The following is a 16,429-nucleotide window of genomic DNA, read 5'->3' on the forward strand; positions in this document are numbered from 1 at the left end:
CACATTAATATCACATGCATTACTCTAATTTTCCAATTAAGTTCTAATTAATTATATGGCTTTGTTGGGGTCACAATATAGTCTAAATAGATTTTTTTTTTTTTTTTTCTTTCTTTCTAGATCGAGTGAGATCTACCATCGTACTTTTGTCCTAGTTGTACAATCTTATCTAATTCAATGAATAATGCCAAGAATATTTTTGAGAAAAAATGCATGGATTTCACAAGGGAAGCTAACCAAAGATGGATACAACTAGCTGCATGTGAAAAAGTTGACAACTTCTTAATCAAAAGAAGGGGCCAAAGGTGAAAATAGTTTATATGTCCATGTAATCAAAGGAAAGGCATAAGCTAGAAGTTGTTCCAGGGCACATCCCCTATTGCTTCATGCATTAAACTACTTAAGTTATCATCTTTATATATATATAATAAATTAAGCATGCGTACGTGTATGCCACTGGTTTTGTCACAGGATGAGATGAGGTTTTTTATTAATGCAATAAAACATTTGTAAAGCGTCGTCGTCTCGCTAGTTTTCCCAATCCATGCAATTACAATTCCATGAACTTAATTAACATCTATCTCCATCATGGAAAGCGTATAATTTATTGAGCATCTACCAGCTGCTCTGTGTCTGAACAAGAGTAACATGAATTATAAAGCTTTTGGGTATTAATGTACGTGGAACACGGGCTCGACTTTATTCCACTTGTTCTTTTGTTCCAAACAAAGCAAATCGTATACTCACTCCATGTATATATATATATTTATATGTAGTTATCAATCTGCCAACTGTGAGCATCCCTTCTAAAGTTTTCCTTTGTCTACAAAGCGACCATATATATATATATATATATATATATCCTTAATTTTGAGTTTCATCGATGGAAAACTACCATTTGTTATATATATATAAGATGTCGGCTGGGATTACTTCAAGACCAAGTCATTTTTTGATTAGAGAGTTGTGAAGATGTATTTGCTAAGTTATTGAAATGGGCGAGCGTACGGTTCTTAATTGAACTCCGATCAATTGAGCCCAAGACATGCTTTATTTGTATTAAAATCTTAATTTAAATGAATAAATTTATAATTTCTTATCGATTTAAGTTTTTTGGATAATTGATAATTTAATATAGTATCATAGCAAAGGTTCTAAGCTAAGTTCAAATCTTATCTCCTTATGTATTTCACCTCTCATTTCAATTAAATATTTCATTTGTTGGCAGCAGCAGAGTTAAGAGGTGTCCAGAAGGGACATACAGCCATGTACACTGCCTGTCAAGTTAAAATATACATAATGATGTTGGATTGGCCCTTGTTGTTAGTTATTCTTTTGTTTGATTTGTTTCTAGCTTATTGATAGATTGTTTGGACGGCTAAAATCTATTGAGCATTAATTGAAATTCACTTGAACTACATAGCTCGTAGCAAAGGAACATTTCGAAGCCAAATTAAATTTGACATATAATTTTTCTCAATGAGTCAAACTCCTAACTCCGTCACTACTTGTTTGGCTAGTTCAAACCTTGGACAATTATAAAGAACTCATGCATTAATCATATTCATTATGTTAAGCAATCGAGCGTGTTGGGTAGCCCAAGTAGATTTTATTTTAATTTTTTGCCCGTCCCAATGACACGACTGTGCCTTTTACCACAACAAAAGAGAGAAAAAAAGAAAGGGGACAGATAGGGAAGTCCTCTACAAGCCCCAAAGTGATCAATCTCCTCCACAGGCTTCCATGATTGGACTGGATACTCATAACCATGACAGGAAAATAAATCATGTATCAATTTATATTTTGAATTATCTGAAAAATCCTAATTCTATATAAGTTCTCTTGAAATTTTTTTCTCTACTTGAGAGTTTTATATATCTTTAATTGAAAAGCAAAAGTTTAAAGCTAGCTAGATAGTTGCCAAAGCTAGCTAGCTGTCTTGCATGGATCAAAATAAATGTATCTCATGGAATTTCGTGGCATCAATGTACGTTATGGTCAATCAAAAGTTTATTATTTCCTTTGTCCCGAAATAGCTTAATTAACTACATGAGTAAGGATTTTATCTTTGATTGAACTTGATCTTTTTGTTGCTTAAATTAACTACATGAGCAATGATTCTCTTAATTTCTAGGTTAATTAAAACACTTCACTTATTACAACTGTTTTTCTTTCTTTCTTTCTTTCTAACATTTTGTTCCATTTTTTATTTAATCAAATCATTTTAGATAAATTCTTACCATAAATAAGGGGAACTTGAAACACAATTCAATTTTTTCATTAATGTTTTAAAAAATTAGTTGTTGATTACTAAAAGTACTGCTTCAAACACTACTACTTTCATTCAAAAAGCTTTGTAGAAAATGAAAGATGTATATAATTAGGACAATTTGTAAGAAACAAGTTTGAATTAAAAAGGGAAAAGGAGAAAGCAACATGTGAAATAATTCAATATCTGAAATTAAAAATTAAAAGAGTACAAAATTATGTGTGTGTGTGTGTGGTAGTGGGTTGTGTCCTCTCTAGAATTTAATTGGTATGGTGCCAAATAAATAATTAAGAAATAAAAAATAAAATAAAAAAAAAAAAAGGAAAAAGGAAAAAATTGTTGCATAATGCTCCTTATAATTAATATACAAAAAGGAATGTTGGGAATGCAAAATAACATTAAGGTATGATCCATAACGTAAGGGTTGTGCAAAGGAGAAGCAACTTTTTTCTGCTTTAGAAGGAAAAAGCAAAATCTTCCCTAAGAAATATCAAAAGAGCACTACTTTTCATGCTTTGTGAAGCGTTTTGCAAAAGAATAACTTTTCCTTCTTTGATTTTCGTAACCCCAACATTCTCATCTTTGGAAAGCATTGAAAAGTTGTGGTATATAGGGGTTGGGTTCAACATAAAATAAAAAATTAAAGCTAAAAGAAAAAGAAATCTAAAGGGTTAAGAAAATCATCGATGAGCATCTCTTCTTTAAACCTTAAAGATGCTGCTACTTTAGAATCACAAAAAGATCATTATCTTCTCTACTTTAAATTAAAACCCTAAGCATAAGTAGGGAATTTGTCGCTTCTGGCTTTTCAAAAGACTAGGACTAGTTTGGGGAATTAACACATTAAAGGTCCCTTGATCACTCTCTTTCTCTCTCTCTCTCTCTCTCTCTCCCTCTCCACATACACAAACTAAAATCCAACGAAATAGTATTATATATTATTCTCTTCTACTTTTTACTTATCTCTTTTCTAACTTTTTTCCCATTTATGAATTGAAGAAGCCTCTATCTTTAGACCACTTTTTCTTTCTTTTTACAGGATTGTTCTTTTCTTCTTTTCTTTTTTTAAATCTTCATCCTTTTTTTCTTCTTCCCAATATTGTTTGCTTGCCGAGGTGGCATCATATTATTAGGTTTCAGTTTCACTATTGTGTGATAGTTTTTCTATTAGTTAATGTTGAACTTTTCTCACTCGGTGTATAATTAATATACTAAAGGGAAGCATGTATACATGTGGTCGTGAAGTCTAGTCACGCATCACATGCAGTGTGCTTGTGAAGTGCCAACAACTGTTGCCATTTTTGAGTTTACTTTTTCTTGTCGTTTTTTTCTATTTGTTTTCACAAATGTTTTGGTCTCCATTTGACAAATCAGCTAGTGTTCGCTTAATGGTTCACAAATGAAAAGGACACCCAAAGAGCAATATCTTAGGGAATACGTAATGTTGGGAGCTTGAGATGCACCCATTGATACCATTATTTCATTCAATCTAAATAGATGTGCACTCAGATACCAAAAAAATTGAATCAATTATTTATTATGAGTAGTATCTTTTGTATAGTGCGTGTATTAATTATAGTTTTTACTGCATATTCCTTATAATTAAGTCTGATGTGATAGACTATGATTAATAAAATGATTGAGTAAATAATCTGAGTTATCAATTTAATTAGCTAGTACTGGCCGACTTCTCAACTATAGACTATGAAAACTGTTTCTATAATTAAAATTTTTATCTTGTTATTGCTGCATCAAAAATATGGGAAAAATGCAAACTTCGTGTTCTTCATTCTTTACCAATCTTTCATCTGTGTAAGACTAAAATGGGTCCACAACCGCATGACAAAGTTCTGCTCACTCCAATTTGAATTTGAAGTTTTGCAGGCATCTCTTAATATAACGCCTGTTTAGGCTACATATTACCTTTTAGTAGTCTTTGGTAGGGTAAGAGAGAGAGCGAGAGAGATGAAAAGAGGGGGCGGGGATGAGCGCAAAGGAACAAAGAATAAAAGGAAGTGATGGGGGGGGAAAAGGCAGTAAAAAAGAAGAAGCTTACTTCTCTCTAATAGCTAGCTATAATTGCTTTGGAGCCAAGTTAATCTTCTTTCCACATTTCTAGATCTATATCTACTCGTCATACTCACAACTATTTCCTTCTTTTTAAAGCTGTAGACAAGAATTCAGAACTTCAATATGATCAGGTGCACTTTTCAAAAGTTCTTTGATGTGATTATTGTTTGAGTAGCTAAGCAAAGATATTGAATCCAGCAGCAGGACGAGTAAAAATCCCAACAAGGCCCTCATGTAACTTTATTCTTCTTCATTTGGTTTATAAACTTTTTTTTTTAAATAAATAAATAAAAAGGAGCCAGCAACAATCAGCTCCCAACTTACAACAGCAGAACAGCAACTGCATCAACAGGGGAACATCACAAAAGGAACTGGCACAATTAGGAGGAAAACCAACCAGCAAACAGCAGAGCCTCCAAGGAGGCCAACCTGCACCCCGCTTACAAACCAGAGAGGGAAGCTAACTAGTTAACAGTACATGATCCTAGCTAGGGGTGGCAATTTATATATGTTTGCGTGTCGGATTTGGATCATATCGAAATATTGGTATAAGACTATATAGCACAACTCAAACCCAACCAATTTATTAATTGAATGGACCATATAGCTCAACCCATACCTAGTAATTTTGTTTTGGGTTTGTGTCGGAATACAGTCGGATTTATAGGTCGTGTTAAGAATTACTAACCCTTATGTCGGGTTCAAATCGTATCATGCCAAAAATTGATAACCTAACGTTGGTCAAACTCATCAACTCTAACATTGCCGAGTTCGCAAATCATGCCAAAAATTGATAACCTAACATGATTCATAATACCCCAAAAGCTATATAATTAGCCATTTGTTGATACAAGGGCTTAAAGCCAGTAGAGAAGTTAATTCTAAAAGTTAGATACATTTTTGTTCTTCTTAGCAAACAGCCTCAAGTTCCTTTCTTTATAAATGAGATACATATATTCAGCTAATATATAATAGGAATAAGTTGAGGCCAAGTTGCACCATGTTATAATGGTCACCAACTTGAGAATATTTCGGAATAAGTTCCAGAATATTATGTTGAAGTTTGACGTCAGTTGAATTGAAGAGTGTTCAATGCATGATTCTAGTAAATCCATAGGGTCCTTAGGTGTATGGAGCAAATGTTTGTTGATTAAGTTTGTTTTGAGAGAGGAAAAATGGGGATTCTTTTGTTATTATTGCATGATATCCCTGTCAGGAAACACTTATTATAGTATCTTAATTAGATTAAAGAGAATTATGGAATCTAATTTTCCCTCAAAAGCAGGAAGGAAGAGTAAAGTAGTGCCTTCATTACAAAAGCAATAATAAATAAATCTTAATTATTTCTAGAAAGTTGATGGCTTTTCTAAAGGAAAAGCTCCTCTTTTTACTCCCCGTGGCTGTAATTTAACCCCCTTGTTACGGGGGTAAACATTGATACATGCATCTTTTTGTACCTTCGGTTGGCTCACAGCTCACTCTTTTGGCCCTTCCAAGTAATAATAGCAAAAATAGAAAAAGTTGTCCTTGTAGTTAAAAGAACAAAATATACGGGTGGAAAGAGTGACATTGGGTTGCAAAACTGACCAATTTGATCAATGTGTCATTCCACTTAAAGACACATGAAATGCATATTGAGCTTGTAGTTTGACCCTCAAAAGCTCAATTATTCAATTAATATCTTAACATTTTCTTGTAATTACTAAGAAAAGGTGAATGAGTACTGAAGCCTAACAACGGAATATATAATTTAAAACGGGAAGTGAATGACAAAAACATAGTTTAAACTGAATTTTCGCTCTGGTACCATATTAAAACCCCAGTTGTCAAAAAAAATGATTTAGGATTTCATAGTAAATAAAAGTTTATGCTAAAGGAGAAAATGGGCTCTCTCTCTACCTCTAGGGATTTTAGAATTTCCCCTCCCTTATCAAAATTTCATGTAAGTAAATTATATATAGGTAGGACAATAAAGATCATTAAATAGGAAATCCAATTTTAAAAATAATTAAATTGTCGTTAACTTGCTTGAGCAATTATCAAGTAAGAGTCGAGTGAAGTTTTTGTTTCTACTTGCTCAAGTAAGTGTCGCTCAACACACTCTCATTCTCTCACTCTCTGACGTGGCTTTTAAAATTATCATTGAATCAAAAATCAATATTAACCTATCACAAATTTAATAGTAATTTTAAAAACCACATTAAAGAATGATGTGACAAATTTTACCGCTAATGCGTACATGTGACCATTAGCGTCAACACAAAATTCTACGCTAATAGTCGACCATTAGCTTTAACATATCCGATCAATAGCGGCAACTTAATTTTGTCGTCGTTATTGAGCTTATTTTTTGTAGTGTTATTAAGGATCAATGACGGTTAAATATATGTTTCCTATTTAACATTATCCATGCACATCACCTGAGAGCATTGTTAATTGGATACTGAGTATGATAATTTCATTTTACTCCAAACCATAGAAAAAGGTTATTATTACCCTGAATTAAAAGGAGGAAGTTTATAATTATATTCATTCTTCTTTTAGGCTCTGGACATACACGTGAGCTTTAGATTGGCCCAAACTTATTTGACAGTAAATTTGTAAGGTTGGGTTAAGGTGGTCGGGCTGGCCTGAACCCAAACTTATTCTCCCTACTTCTCCATTTAACAAGAAATTAATTAAAGGGGTTTCGTCTTCTGCAAAAAATGATGGAATGGTGCATCTCCACCACACATAATTTGAATGAAAAAAGGTGACCCGAAAATAATTAATTTGGGGAGCATTTTAATTGGGAGGGAGTAGAAATGACGTTATAGTGGTTGGTGGAGCCTTGTCGCATAAGGACAACCCCCCAAACATTGTGATTGTCTGATCAATAAGGGGATGGTAAAGAATTAGGTCTAAAATCACAACGGGGCCTACTGGCATGGCCAAAATTCAGTCTTAAGCCTTATGGAATAGGAAACATATTCATTGAGGCATTAATTAATTGAACTTGTTTGCTTTATTGGAGCCAATGGGCTTATCCTCACCCTTCTACATTATTTTTCCCTTTCCCTCTTTATATTAGGAGCCATATATCGTGTTTCCTTCACTTTGGAAACCTTTCCAGACCACCTTAAATGAATAACTAATTAATAACTTTTTGGGAACTCATCTAATCATAATATCTTTCTCAAGATATGGGTTTCATCTGCTTTATCAGATAGATATCTTGCCCTTCCTTTCTTCATAAAGTTATTAAAATAATCCTCTAAACCCTTGACGCGGATTGATTTTATTTTATTTTTCTAAGGCAAACAACTCATAGCCCTAATGAGTATAATGTTATATATATCATCATTCTATTTTTCAAAGTTGATGTAGCTTTTAAAAACATCATTAGATTTAGGATGAATCATTATTAGATTTTTGATCCAACAGTAATTTTAAATGTCCCATCAATTTTTAAAAGATAAAAGAATAGTATAACCCTACAATCCACCCATGTTATATTATAAATCAGAAAGTAGAATATGGCTCGTGAAGCCAAGGTTTATAATATTTCGTTTTATATATGTAACTTTTTTGTGTTAAGTTTTTTTCCTAATATAAGAAGGCAGACATAATTAGATTGAATTAGAAAGAGATATTAGTATGGTTGAGGAGGAAAAAAAAAATTGGAAGTTCTATTATTAATTAAAAAGGCAAATGAGAGACACTGGGACTAAAAAGTTGTCCATTTACTTAGATTTTACATGAGTACTGATTATAAAGGGAAGCTGGAAGACTTAGCAATCTAAATCACGTTCGACTTTTTCTTTGTACGGGGTGGGGAAAAGAAATGGAGGGTGGGTTCTTGACTTCATGTACTTGGGGAGCTCTTAGGATGGCAAGTGGCCATGGCTCCCCAACATCTGCCAATTGCTCTTAGGTTTTTCATGCTTTGTCAGTTGTCTGGTGTCTATTGTCTGTGCATGATTGGAATTTTAAAAAAAAAGTTGAAAATAGATGACTGTAGATTTTTGAAGAATTGAAGTATATTCTTTTGTGGTCGGATCGATAGAGATGGAATATTCATTGCCCATTGGTGATAATTTTCGGTACTATGTCTTAATTTCTTTTAATTACATTTATAATGTAAAAAACTAAATGTGGCAATTAGTAACAACATGTGTTGTTGCTAATTGTTACAGTCAGCAGCAACATGCATGTGGTTACTAATTAATCATAATTAGCAACAATACATTGTTTTTGATGAGCAATGGTTTTTTACCATTTTAAGCTAAGGGATCATAATTGTTGTCCCTAAAATATACATTTAATGCCGAGACGACTCTCATTGTTGTTGTTGCTGCTAATTAAAAAGCAACAAACATTCCACAAAAAATTAGCAACGACGTTATATACTACTCTTTTATCATCAAAATTTTATAAGATAACCTCTTTTGATTGTGAAGAATATGAGTAAAAGAAGATATATAGGGAATGGAGGAAAGAAAGGCAAGAAAATTAGGAGATTCTTTGAAGCTCTAATCGATCTCATGATCAATCTCTTATACTTTAGAAGTGGGTTGGGCCGACAAGATTCAAACAATAGGGGTGGCATCCCCTTTCCTTGCACCGAATACCAAGTATACATTGATTTTGAACAAAGAAAGAAACTGTTAGTAGAGTCCCACCAAAAAAGGAGAATTATATTGTTGGCATCTAGAAAAGACAACAATTAAGACAAAGTTTCCACACAAGTTGAGACTTTTGCAGACTTTAAGAAAAGGGGAGGTAACAAATGGCTCTTTTGCACAAGGTCACTGTCTATTCCTTCCTCTTTTGTTTGTCTCATAAGTGAGTTTTTTGCATAAAAGTAAGGGAAATCTCAGATCCAAAAGTCCCTTACAATCTATAGATAGATATTCCCAAGTTATCCCACCACCACCTATCTCTCTCTCTATCTCTCTCCTGTGCTTTTTATGGATTTATCATTTGAAAGTGATGAGATTGAGGGATCCAAGGAGAGGGTACTTTCATGTGTTTCAGTTATGGGGAAGAGAGTTTACCATGATGTTCGTTTTGGTTTTTGTGTGTGGGTGTGTGGGGTGCTGGTCTTCGGTCAAAAGGCACAGCAAATGCTCACGCGAATACGCCACAGAATTTGAGAGTGATCATTAGGTTTTGGAGACGATGCTGCTTTTCATGATTGTTGGGTCGTTTTCCTAAAGCATATATTATATTTATTTATATTTTTTTTAGTATTTTTTAGAGAGAGAGAGAGAGAGAGAGAGCCAACTCTAGATGGCATCTTCAGTACGTGTTTTGCATATATTATTACAAAATATTATTTGCATATATCCATCCATATATGATTTTCATGTACGTCTAACATTTTACATTATATATTTTAGCGTATGAAGAATATTAATACGACAATATGTCTTCCTTTTTCTTGATTTGAATTTTTTTTTTTTTTTTTTTTTTTTACATGTTCACATAAGGGGAGAAAAATTTGATCTAGTTACTTCTACTTCGTGAAGCTTAGTTTTTAACCGATTGAGCTACCTCTTAGAGACGTATATTTTGTTCTGTGCATCAATAAAAATTAAAAATAAAAAATAAAAAATAAAAAGATACTTCATTTTACAGGCCCATTTACGATAAATTCCACTCTCGGCCCACGAATACACCTCTCTGATAGTCGTGATAAAGGATAGTTAAGATGTTCTTAGATAACAAGCCCAGAGCTGTGGCGCTTGGAGACTGGGCCTAACCAATGATGACGTAAATAGCATGGACTGAATAGAATAGAAATGAATTAATCCATGAGCTGGGCTTCAACCCATCCAACACTAATTGCTTTACCAACTGTTTACATGGGCACCCAATTGGGCTCTTTTCCCAACTCCTAAGAGCATTCCCAATGGAGGAGCCATATTTTTATGTAAAATGGCTCTTTAAAACTCACTTTTATCTAGTTTAGCTAAGCCATTTTTAAATGTCTCTACATCCGATTAGTTATATTTCTATATATTCTATTAAAATATTATTAAAAGTAAGAAAAGTTTTGGGAAAAAGAGAACATGCAGAGAAAAAGTAGGAAACGATTTGAGAAAAAGATAAAACAGGTAAGAGAAACAATAAAAGATAAATGGCTCCCTTAAAAAGTGCTGCTACATTTAACTTTTTTTTTAGCTCTTCTAATCAAATATCTATTTTACATTTATTTTTGGCTCATCCAATGTAGGAGGTTTTTTGAACATTTGAAGAGCCATCCTAGATAAAAGTAGCATTTGGCTCTTCCATTGGGAATGCTCTAAGCTGGTTAGCATATATCTAGCCCTTGGGTTTGTGGGTTTATATGTTCATAAATTTTTCTTCAAATTCGGTCCGATAAAATTTCTCCAATTCAATTTATTAAAAATTGAAATTTGTTTGTGATTGTTATATATATTTTTAATAAAATGTGTAAAAATCACATACTCGAAAGACATAGCATTTTAATAGATTGAATTAAAAGAATTTTCTTCTTATGAAGTGGATAAGATTGATTTTGTATCCTTACATGACAAGAGACTTTACCAACAAAGAACATGATCCTCTCCATTTGAAGTCATGAATGACGGATATTCTTGGATTAGCTTTATAAAATAAATGCCATTAATGAATTATGGGTTTTATTATAAGAGTTTTACAAATTTCAATTTCAATTTATGTGGGACTTAATAATCAACCGCTAATGTCCTACAAAGCTAATCTAAGAACATCCGTCGGTTTAATAGGTTGAATTGAAAATTACAGCCAATTGAGACACAACACATATTCGCTTGCAAGGATTTTCCTAAACCAACAGTCCAACACCATGTAACGTAAAACACATAATCAATCAGATTATTACCTTAAGTAGTGCATTTGCAGGCAGCGTTTTGTTAACCCTTACCCCATCAATGGCACTGCTAATGCCCCCACCAGTGTATTATTTGCAAGTGTGTTTTTACCAAGGTAAAAAAATTCGTATTTTTAAATTACAAGCAAGTGTATAATTAAAAATGTATTATTTTTTAAATATTAAACTATAATTCTAAAATTTAAATTACAACTTTACTAAATACTATATTGCGTTTTTAAAATCTTTCATTTTCAAGTCACACAACCATAAATTCACTCTTGAGCAAACTTGTTGACATGTTATGAATTCAAAGATACGAGTGATGAGTTGGAGGGAAACAACGGAGAGCTTCTAACTGAAGAAGGCAGTGTGTAGTCATGGGGGCTGTTTATGGTGGCGCCCAACCAGCATGACCACAGCCATAATTAAAGTCCCACCATAGTGTGTATATGATCATCTCTAGTTTATTTTTTATCGGACAATATGTAATTAGTTATGTTGTAGAAATATATATATATTTTTTTTAATGAATGAAAATATATTTTTAATATAATTAATTAGATATTATTTCATTAACTAAATTGGAGAGATGTACATGTCATCTTTGGTGTCTTAATTGTAATGGAGAATATTCAATATTTCAGCGAATTTAGCTGTAAAGCTGAGACACCCACACGTACAGCAGTCTGTACCTGCCTCTCCCACAGCTCCACCCCTTAAGGCTTTTACAGTTGACACCAATCTTCTTCTCTCTCATTTTTTGCCACCATGAAAACTAATCACCCAAAGCTTAAGACCCAACTCTTCTCTTGTGGGTTTTTCCGCCATTGCACCCAATCCGTTCTCAGCCCCACCAGTTCCCCTCACTCACCCTCTCACCCACCACCACCACCACCACAACCCGAGTCCTCCTCCTCCTCCTCTTCCTCAACCTCCCAAAGCTTCACTCAGTGGAGGTTCCCACTCCCCAACCCCGATCCGCCACCCGAAACCACCCTCAAGTCCAACCCAGCTCCACAGTGTCCACTACCGCCACCCATTCCCTTCACCCAACTCCAGGAACTCTTCCACGTAGCAGAGCTCCAGATCAACACCGGGTCGGACCCGGACCGGCTCTCCGCGCTCCATCTCCTGGAGCGCTCGCTTGTGCCTAACCCGCCAACCGACCCGGAATGCCCGCCCGAGCTCATGCGCGGGGTAGTGGAGAATTTGAAAACCAAAGCGGGCGCGAAGCCCGCGACGAAAATTCTGCTAGCGCTTTGTTTGGCAGAGGGCAACCGCCACGTGGCGGTGGAGGCGGGGGCGGTGTCTGCGGTGGTGGAGGCGGCGCCCGAGCTCGAAGACGCGGAGGCGGAGCGTGCACTGGCGGCCCTCGAGCTCATGTGCACCCTGCCAGAGGGGGCAGCGGAGGTCCGCTCCCACGCGCTGGCAGTGCCGGTGATGGTGGCCATGATGGGGAGGGTAGCGGCGCGTGCCAGGGAGTACGCGATAAGCGTGCTAGCGGTGATCTACGGTGACGGTGATACGGGTAAGGACGTGGCGCCGCCGGAAGAGGTGGCGCGTGCGGTGGTTTTGGCCTTGCGGGATGATTGTAGTGCCAGGGGGAAGCGGAAGGGCGCGCTGCTGTTGAAGGCGCTTCAGGAGAACTGACGGACAGCCTCGATTTGTCTGTTATGATGAATGGGTGTCAGCCAATAATAGCTATGACATGTCAGTCTTGGAAAAGTGAAGTTGTCTTTTTGCACATGTGTGAACTGGGTGATAATGGAGAGATGCAACGGCTTGTTTAAGCTTCCAATTTCAATATAATAATTAATATGGGAGGTTATTTCTATTTAAGCTCCCGAATAATTTGATTTGGATTCCAAAAACCAATATTCAACTCAACTTACACATAAAAGCAATGCATAAATAAATAACCTCATACATAAAATAATAGAATTTATTTTATTTTTAGACGGTGGAGGGCTTTTCTAGAGGAAAAACTCTCTTTCACTCCCCGTGGGCCGTGGCTGTTTTCATTGATACATGGAAAAATTAGAAAAAAGTTGTCATTCTTTCCATAGGGTTGCAAAATTGACCAATTTGATCAATATGTAAGAGTTGTCTAGTGACATAGCATGTAACAATTTTTTAATGATACGCCTTCTTACTAAGCTCACAAGAAGAATTGTGACATAAAGTTAAAGAAACATGTCAAAAATCTTCAAACAAGGTCGATCACATAAGTCATGAGTTAAGGTCCTAAATTATCAATCCAAAATTGACTTCGCATCAAACAAGTCAGGGGGTTTTTTTTTTTATTTTTTAATGGAAATCTGAAAATTTTATTAATTAAAGATCACGAGCATAAAGTTTTTACAGAGCAGGGCAAAAAGTTCTTACAGTACAAAACATAAAACTTTGCAAAATTATAGCCACATGCTATGAGGTTACAAAGTCATAAATACAAACAATTTTTTTTGCAATCAAGTGTTATCTATGACTTCAATCTTCCGCTAATCTATATACAAATCTATGCCCTCATATCGAACTATCCAGGGCGTGAGAAATAACCTCTTACATATAATTATTTTTCGTCGTTCATGAGGGCAGATCAAGAGAGAAAAAACCTCTTATTCAAAACAAAAAATACAAACAAATAATCAGTCAGCAGCAAGAGAAGAAACCTTTTATTTATAAGATCAACCCATTAATTTCCCTCAAAGTCATTAGGGATCTAAGATAAATGCCATTGATGAATTATTGATTTTATTATTAGAGTTTTACAAATTTTTAAACTTAAACAAGTAAAATGTAGGGACACTGATAATACCCAAATATCAATTGATTTTGCCCATGTCGGATTTGGGTATTGGAAGGTTTTTTTAGGTTCCAATGGGGGTTGTATCGAAAATTGGCTTATAATCACATAACGTAATACATTAACCAATATGCTTTGGAACAGAATCTTCTCAATTTTAAATATATTGGATAATATTCCGTTAGTTATGTGGATGAGTATTTTTGTCTTTTCACTTTTTGAGTCAACAGAAATATATCTCCACTATAAGTAACCGAATATTATCCAGTTATTTTAAAATGGAAAAGATCCTAATTCATATGCTTTGCATTGATTAGTATTGAATCATGGCCAATAGTTATAGAACTGACCACCAATTGACATCTGTCACTGCATTTTTGCTCTTGGCTCCCAAATCCCCAATCGAGTCAAACAAAAATCCCTTAGATGAACCAAATATACTTCATATTTTCTGTGTTGTGTAATTGGCATTGAACTAGCCAACGGACCTACCCGACAACCAACCGGCATTTGTCAGTGTCAGTATAAGTATCAATGTATCATCGTACGGTTATAACACTATTGACAATTGTGTGGTCCATGTCTATCAATGTTGAGCCAACTAATTAACACTTTTTATTATACCTACCCCCCACGCTAACTAAACTCTCGTCCGCCCAGCTGGTTCAAATTTTAAATGCGGGTCCACCTCATCATCACGGCCCAATGGGCCAATGGCCACAACTTTTTTCACCTCTTCGCTCTTCGAGTCATCACTTATTTGTCTTTATGGCCATCCGTTTCCACCACCTGCAATTGTCTCCAACAGTTCCAATCCAAAACAACTGTCTTTGATAAAATATCCGCCATGATCGGTCTGAGCAAGCTCCGCTCGGCGCTCACCGTGGTGTTTGCTGTCTCTGTTGTAGCCATACTCGCTCAGCTCTTCTGCGTGATCCGGCGACGGAGAAGGATCCGTCGGCAGAGCGTCTCCGGCGGCGAGGAGAATTCACTCTACAATCCCTCAAAGGAGCTCTTCTACTTTTTCTGCTGGAAAAATCAGTCCCGCATCGAGCCCCAGCAAGCTCCTTCTCCCTCTCCGCCTCTACGCGCAGGAGAAACGGCGGATATCGACGACGTTTTGAAGTGGAGGGGACTGTACATGTACGGACCGTCTAGGTTTTTGTTTACGATAGAGGAGGAGGAGAGAGAGGGTGTGGACTCTGAGAACTGTTCTTCCTCGGAGAAAGGGAAGACGAAATCGAAGAGGGTGATTACGGAGGAGCGCGTTGGGGTCGTTGGGGTGTCGAGCTCGTTGCCAGTGGTGGCCGTGACGATCGATGTGGACGTAGCAACGCCGTTTTCAACGCCTTGTGCTTCGCCGCCTTACTACACTCCTTTGCCTTCTCCTACTCGTGAGATGGAACCTAGGACCTGATCAAATCTGACACGCTCGTGAGGAAGTAACGAAACAATTGCGGTTTGGGAATTTGGACGCTGAATGGTTGCAAAAATATCCCGATGACATGAGGATGGTATTTCCGGCGATGACAAGCTGAATGGGTGCGAAAATGCTGTAAAAATTTCCGACCAGGGATAAGTTATGGGCCGCGGAACTTGTTTAACAGTTTTGTAATGTATATGTCCAAATGTATCCATAGTGGACAAAGCAATTCCTCTTGGTTCATTACTGTTTTTGGTTCGTTTTCACTATGCTTTGAGTAAAGGGTATTATACCTCTAATAATTGTTAATTGTTCATTGCATAATAGGAGCAGTTAGCGATTTTACAAATATGCCGATCAATAACTGCTTGAATGCTAATTGTTAGGAGCATCTTTTATCTTTTTCTTATTATCTTAAAATTGATATGACTTTTTAAAATTATTATTGAATTTGGGTTTGATTACTATTAAATTTTGATCTAATTATAATTTTAAAAATTATATTAATTTCAAAATTGTAGAGAATCCTCATACCCTACTTACGTTGGGAAGGTGAATCCTTCTTATTGTTTGTCCATACTTTTATACTATTCGTCTATTCCTGAAACTTGTACTGCATTTCAATTCAATTCTTACATTTTAAAAAGTACACATTTCAATTTAATTCTTACATTTTAAAAAATTATAGAGTTTCAAAATTGAAAATTTTTATTCTTAAAAATATATTCACTCTATCAAATATCTTTTTTTAAAAAAAAAAATAATAATAAAATAAAATAACAACGAACCCTTCTAAGGCATGACTACTTTATTTATTCACCCTTTAAGATCTCGAACCCCACATGGATTGAGTAAGTCATAGCTTCTCTATGGGGCGTCACCTCAATATATTATTTGCACCCAAAGAACGGTGCATCTTAAATGCAACTACACATGGGCCAAAAGGAAGGAATTCAGCTCTTTAAGAGCACTCACATTGGCCCAACAAGATAGCTAAAAAGCTAT

The 16,429-nt window shown here is 35.5% G+C and overlaps 2 protein-coding genes across 2 annotated transcripts; both read left to right on the forward strand.

Annotated features, from left to right (window-relative positions):
• The first annotated feature begins 11,826 nt into the window (after nucleotides 1-11,826).
• LOC132161822 (U-box domain-containing protein 26) lies at nucleotides 11,827-13,032 on the forward strand. Its single transcript, XM_059572019.1, has one exon. The coding sequence runs from the start codon at nucleotides 11,967-11,969 to the stop codon at nucleotides 12,846-12,848; it is 882 nt and encodes a 293-aa protein (XP_059428002.1). The 5' UTR covers nucleotides 11,827-11,966; the 3' UTR covers nucleotides 12,849-13,032.
• A 1,744-nt stretch (nucleotides 13,033-14,776) lies between these two features.
• Nucleotides 14,777-15,740, forward strand: LOC132161750 (uncharacterized). Its single transcript, XM_059571932.1, has one exon. The coding sequence runs from the start codon at nucleotides 14,849-14,851 to the stop codon at nucleotides 15,416-15,418; it is 570 nt and encodes a 189-aa protein (XP_059427915.1). The 5' UTR covers nucleotides 14,777-14,848; the 3' UTR covers nucleotides 15,419-15,740.
• Nucleotides 15,741-16,429: the final 689 nt, after the last annotated feature.

The sequence above is a fragment of the Corylus avellana genome, chromosome ca9 (genome assembly GCF_901000735.1).
Source record: "Corylus avellana chromosome ca9, CavTom2PMs-1.0".
Classification (NCBI taxonomy): Eukaryota; Viridiplantae; Streptophyta; class Magnoliopsida; order Fagales; family Betulaceae; genus Corylus; species Corylus avellana.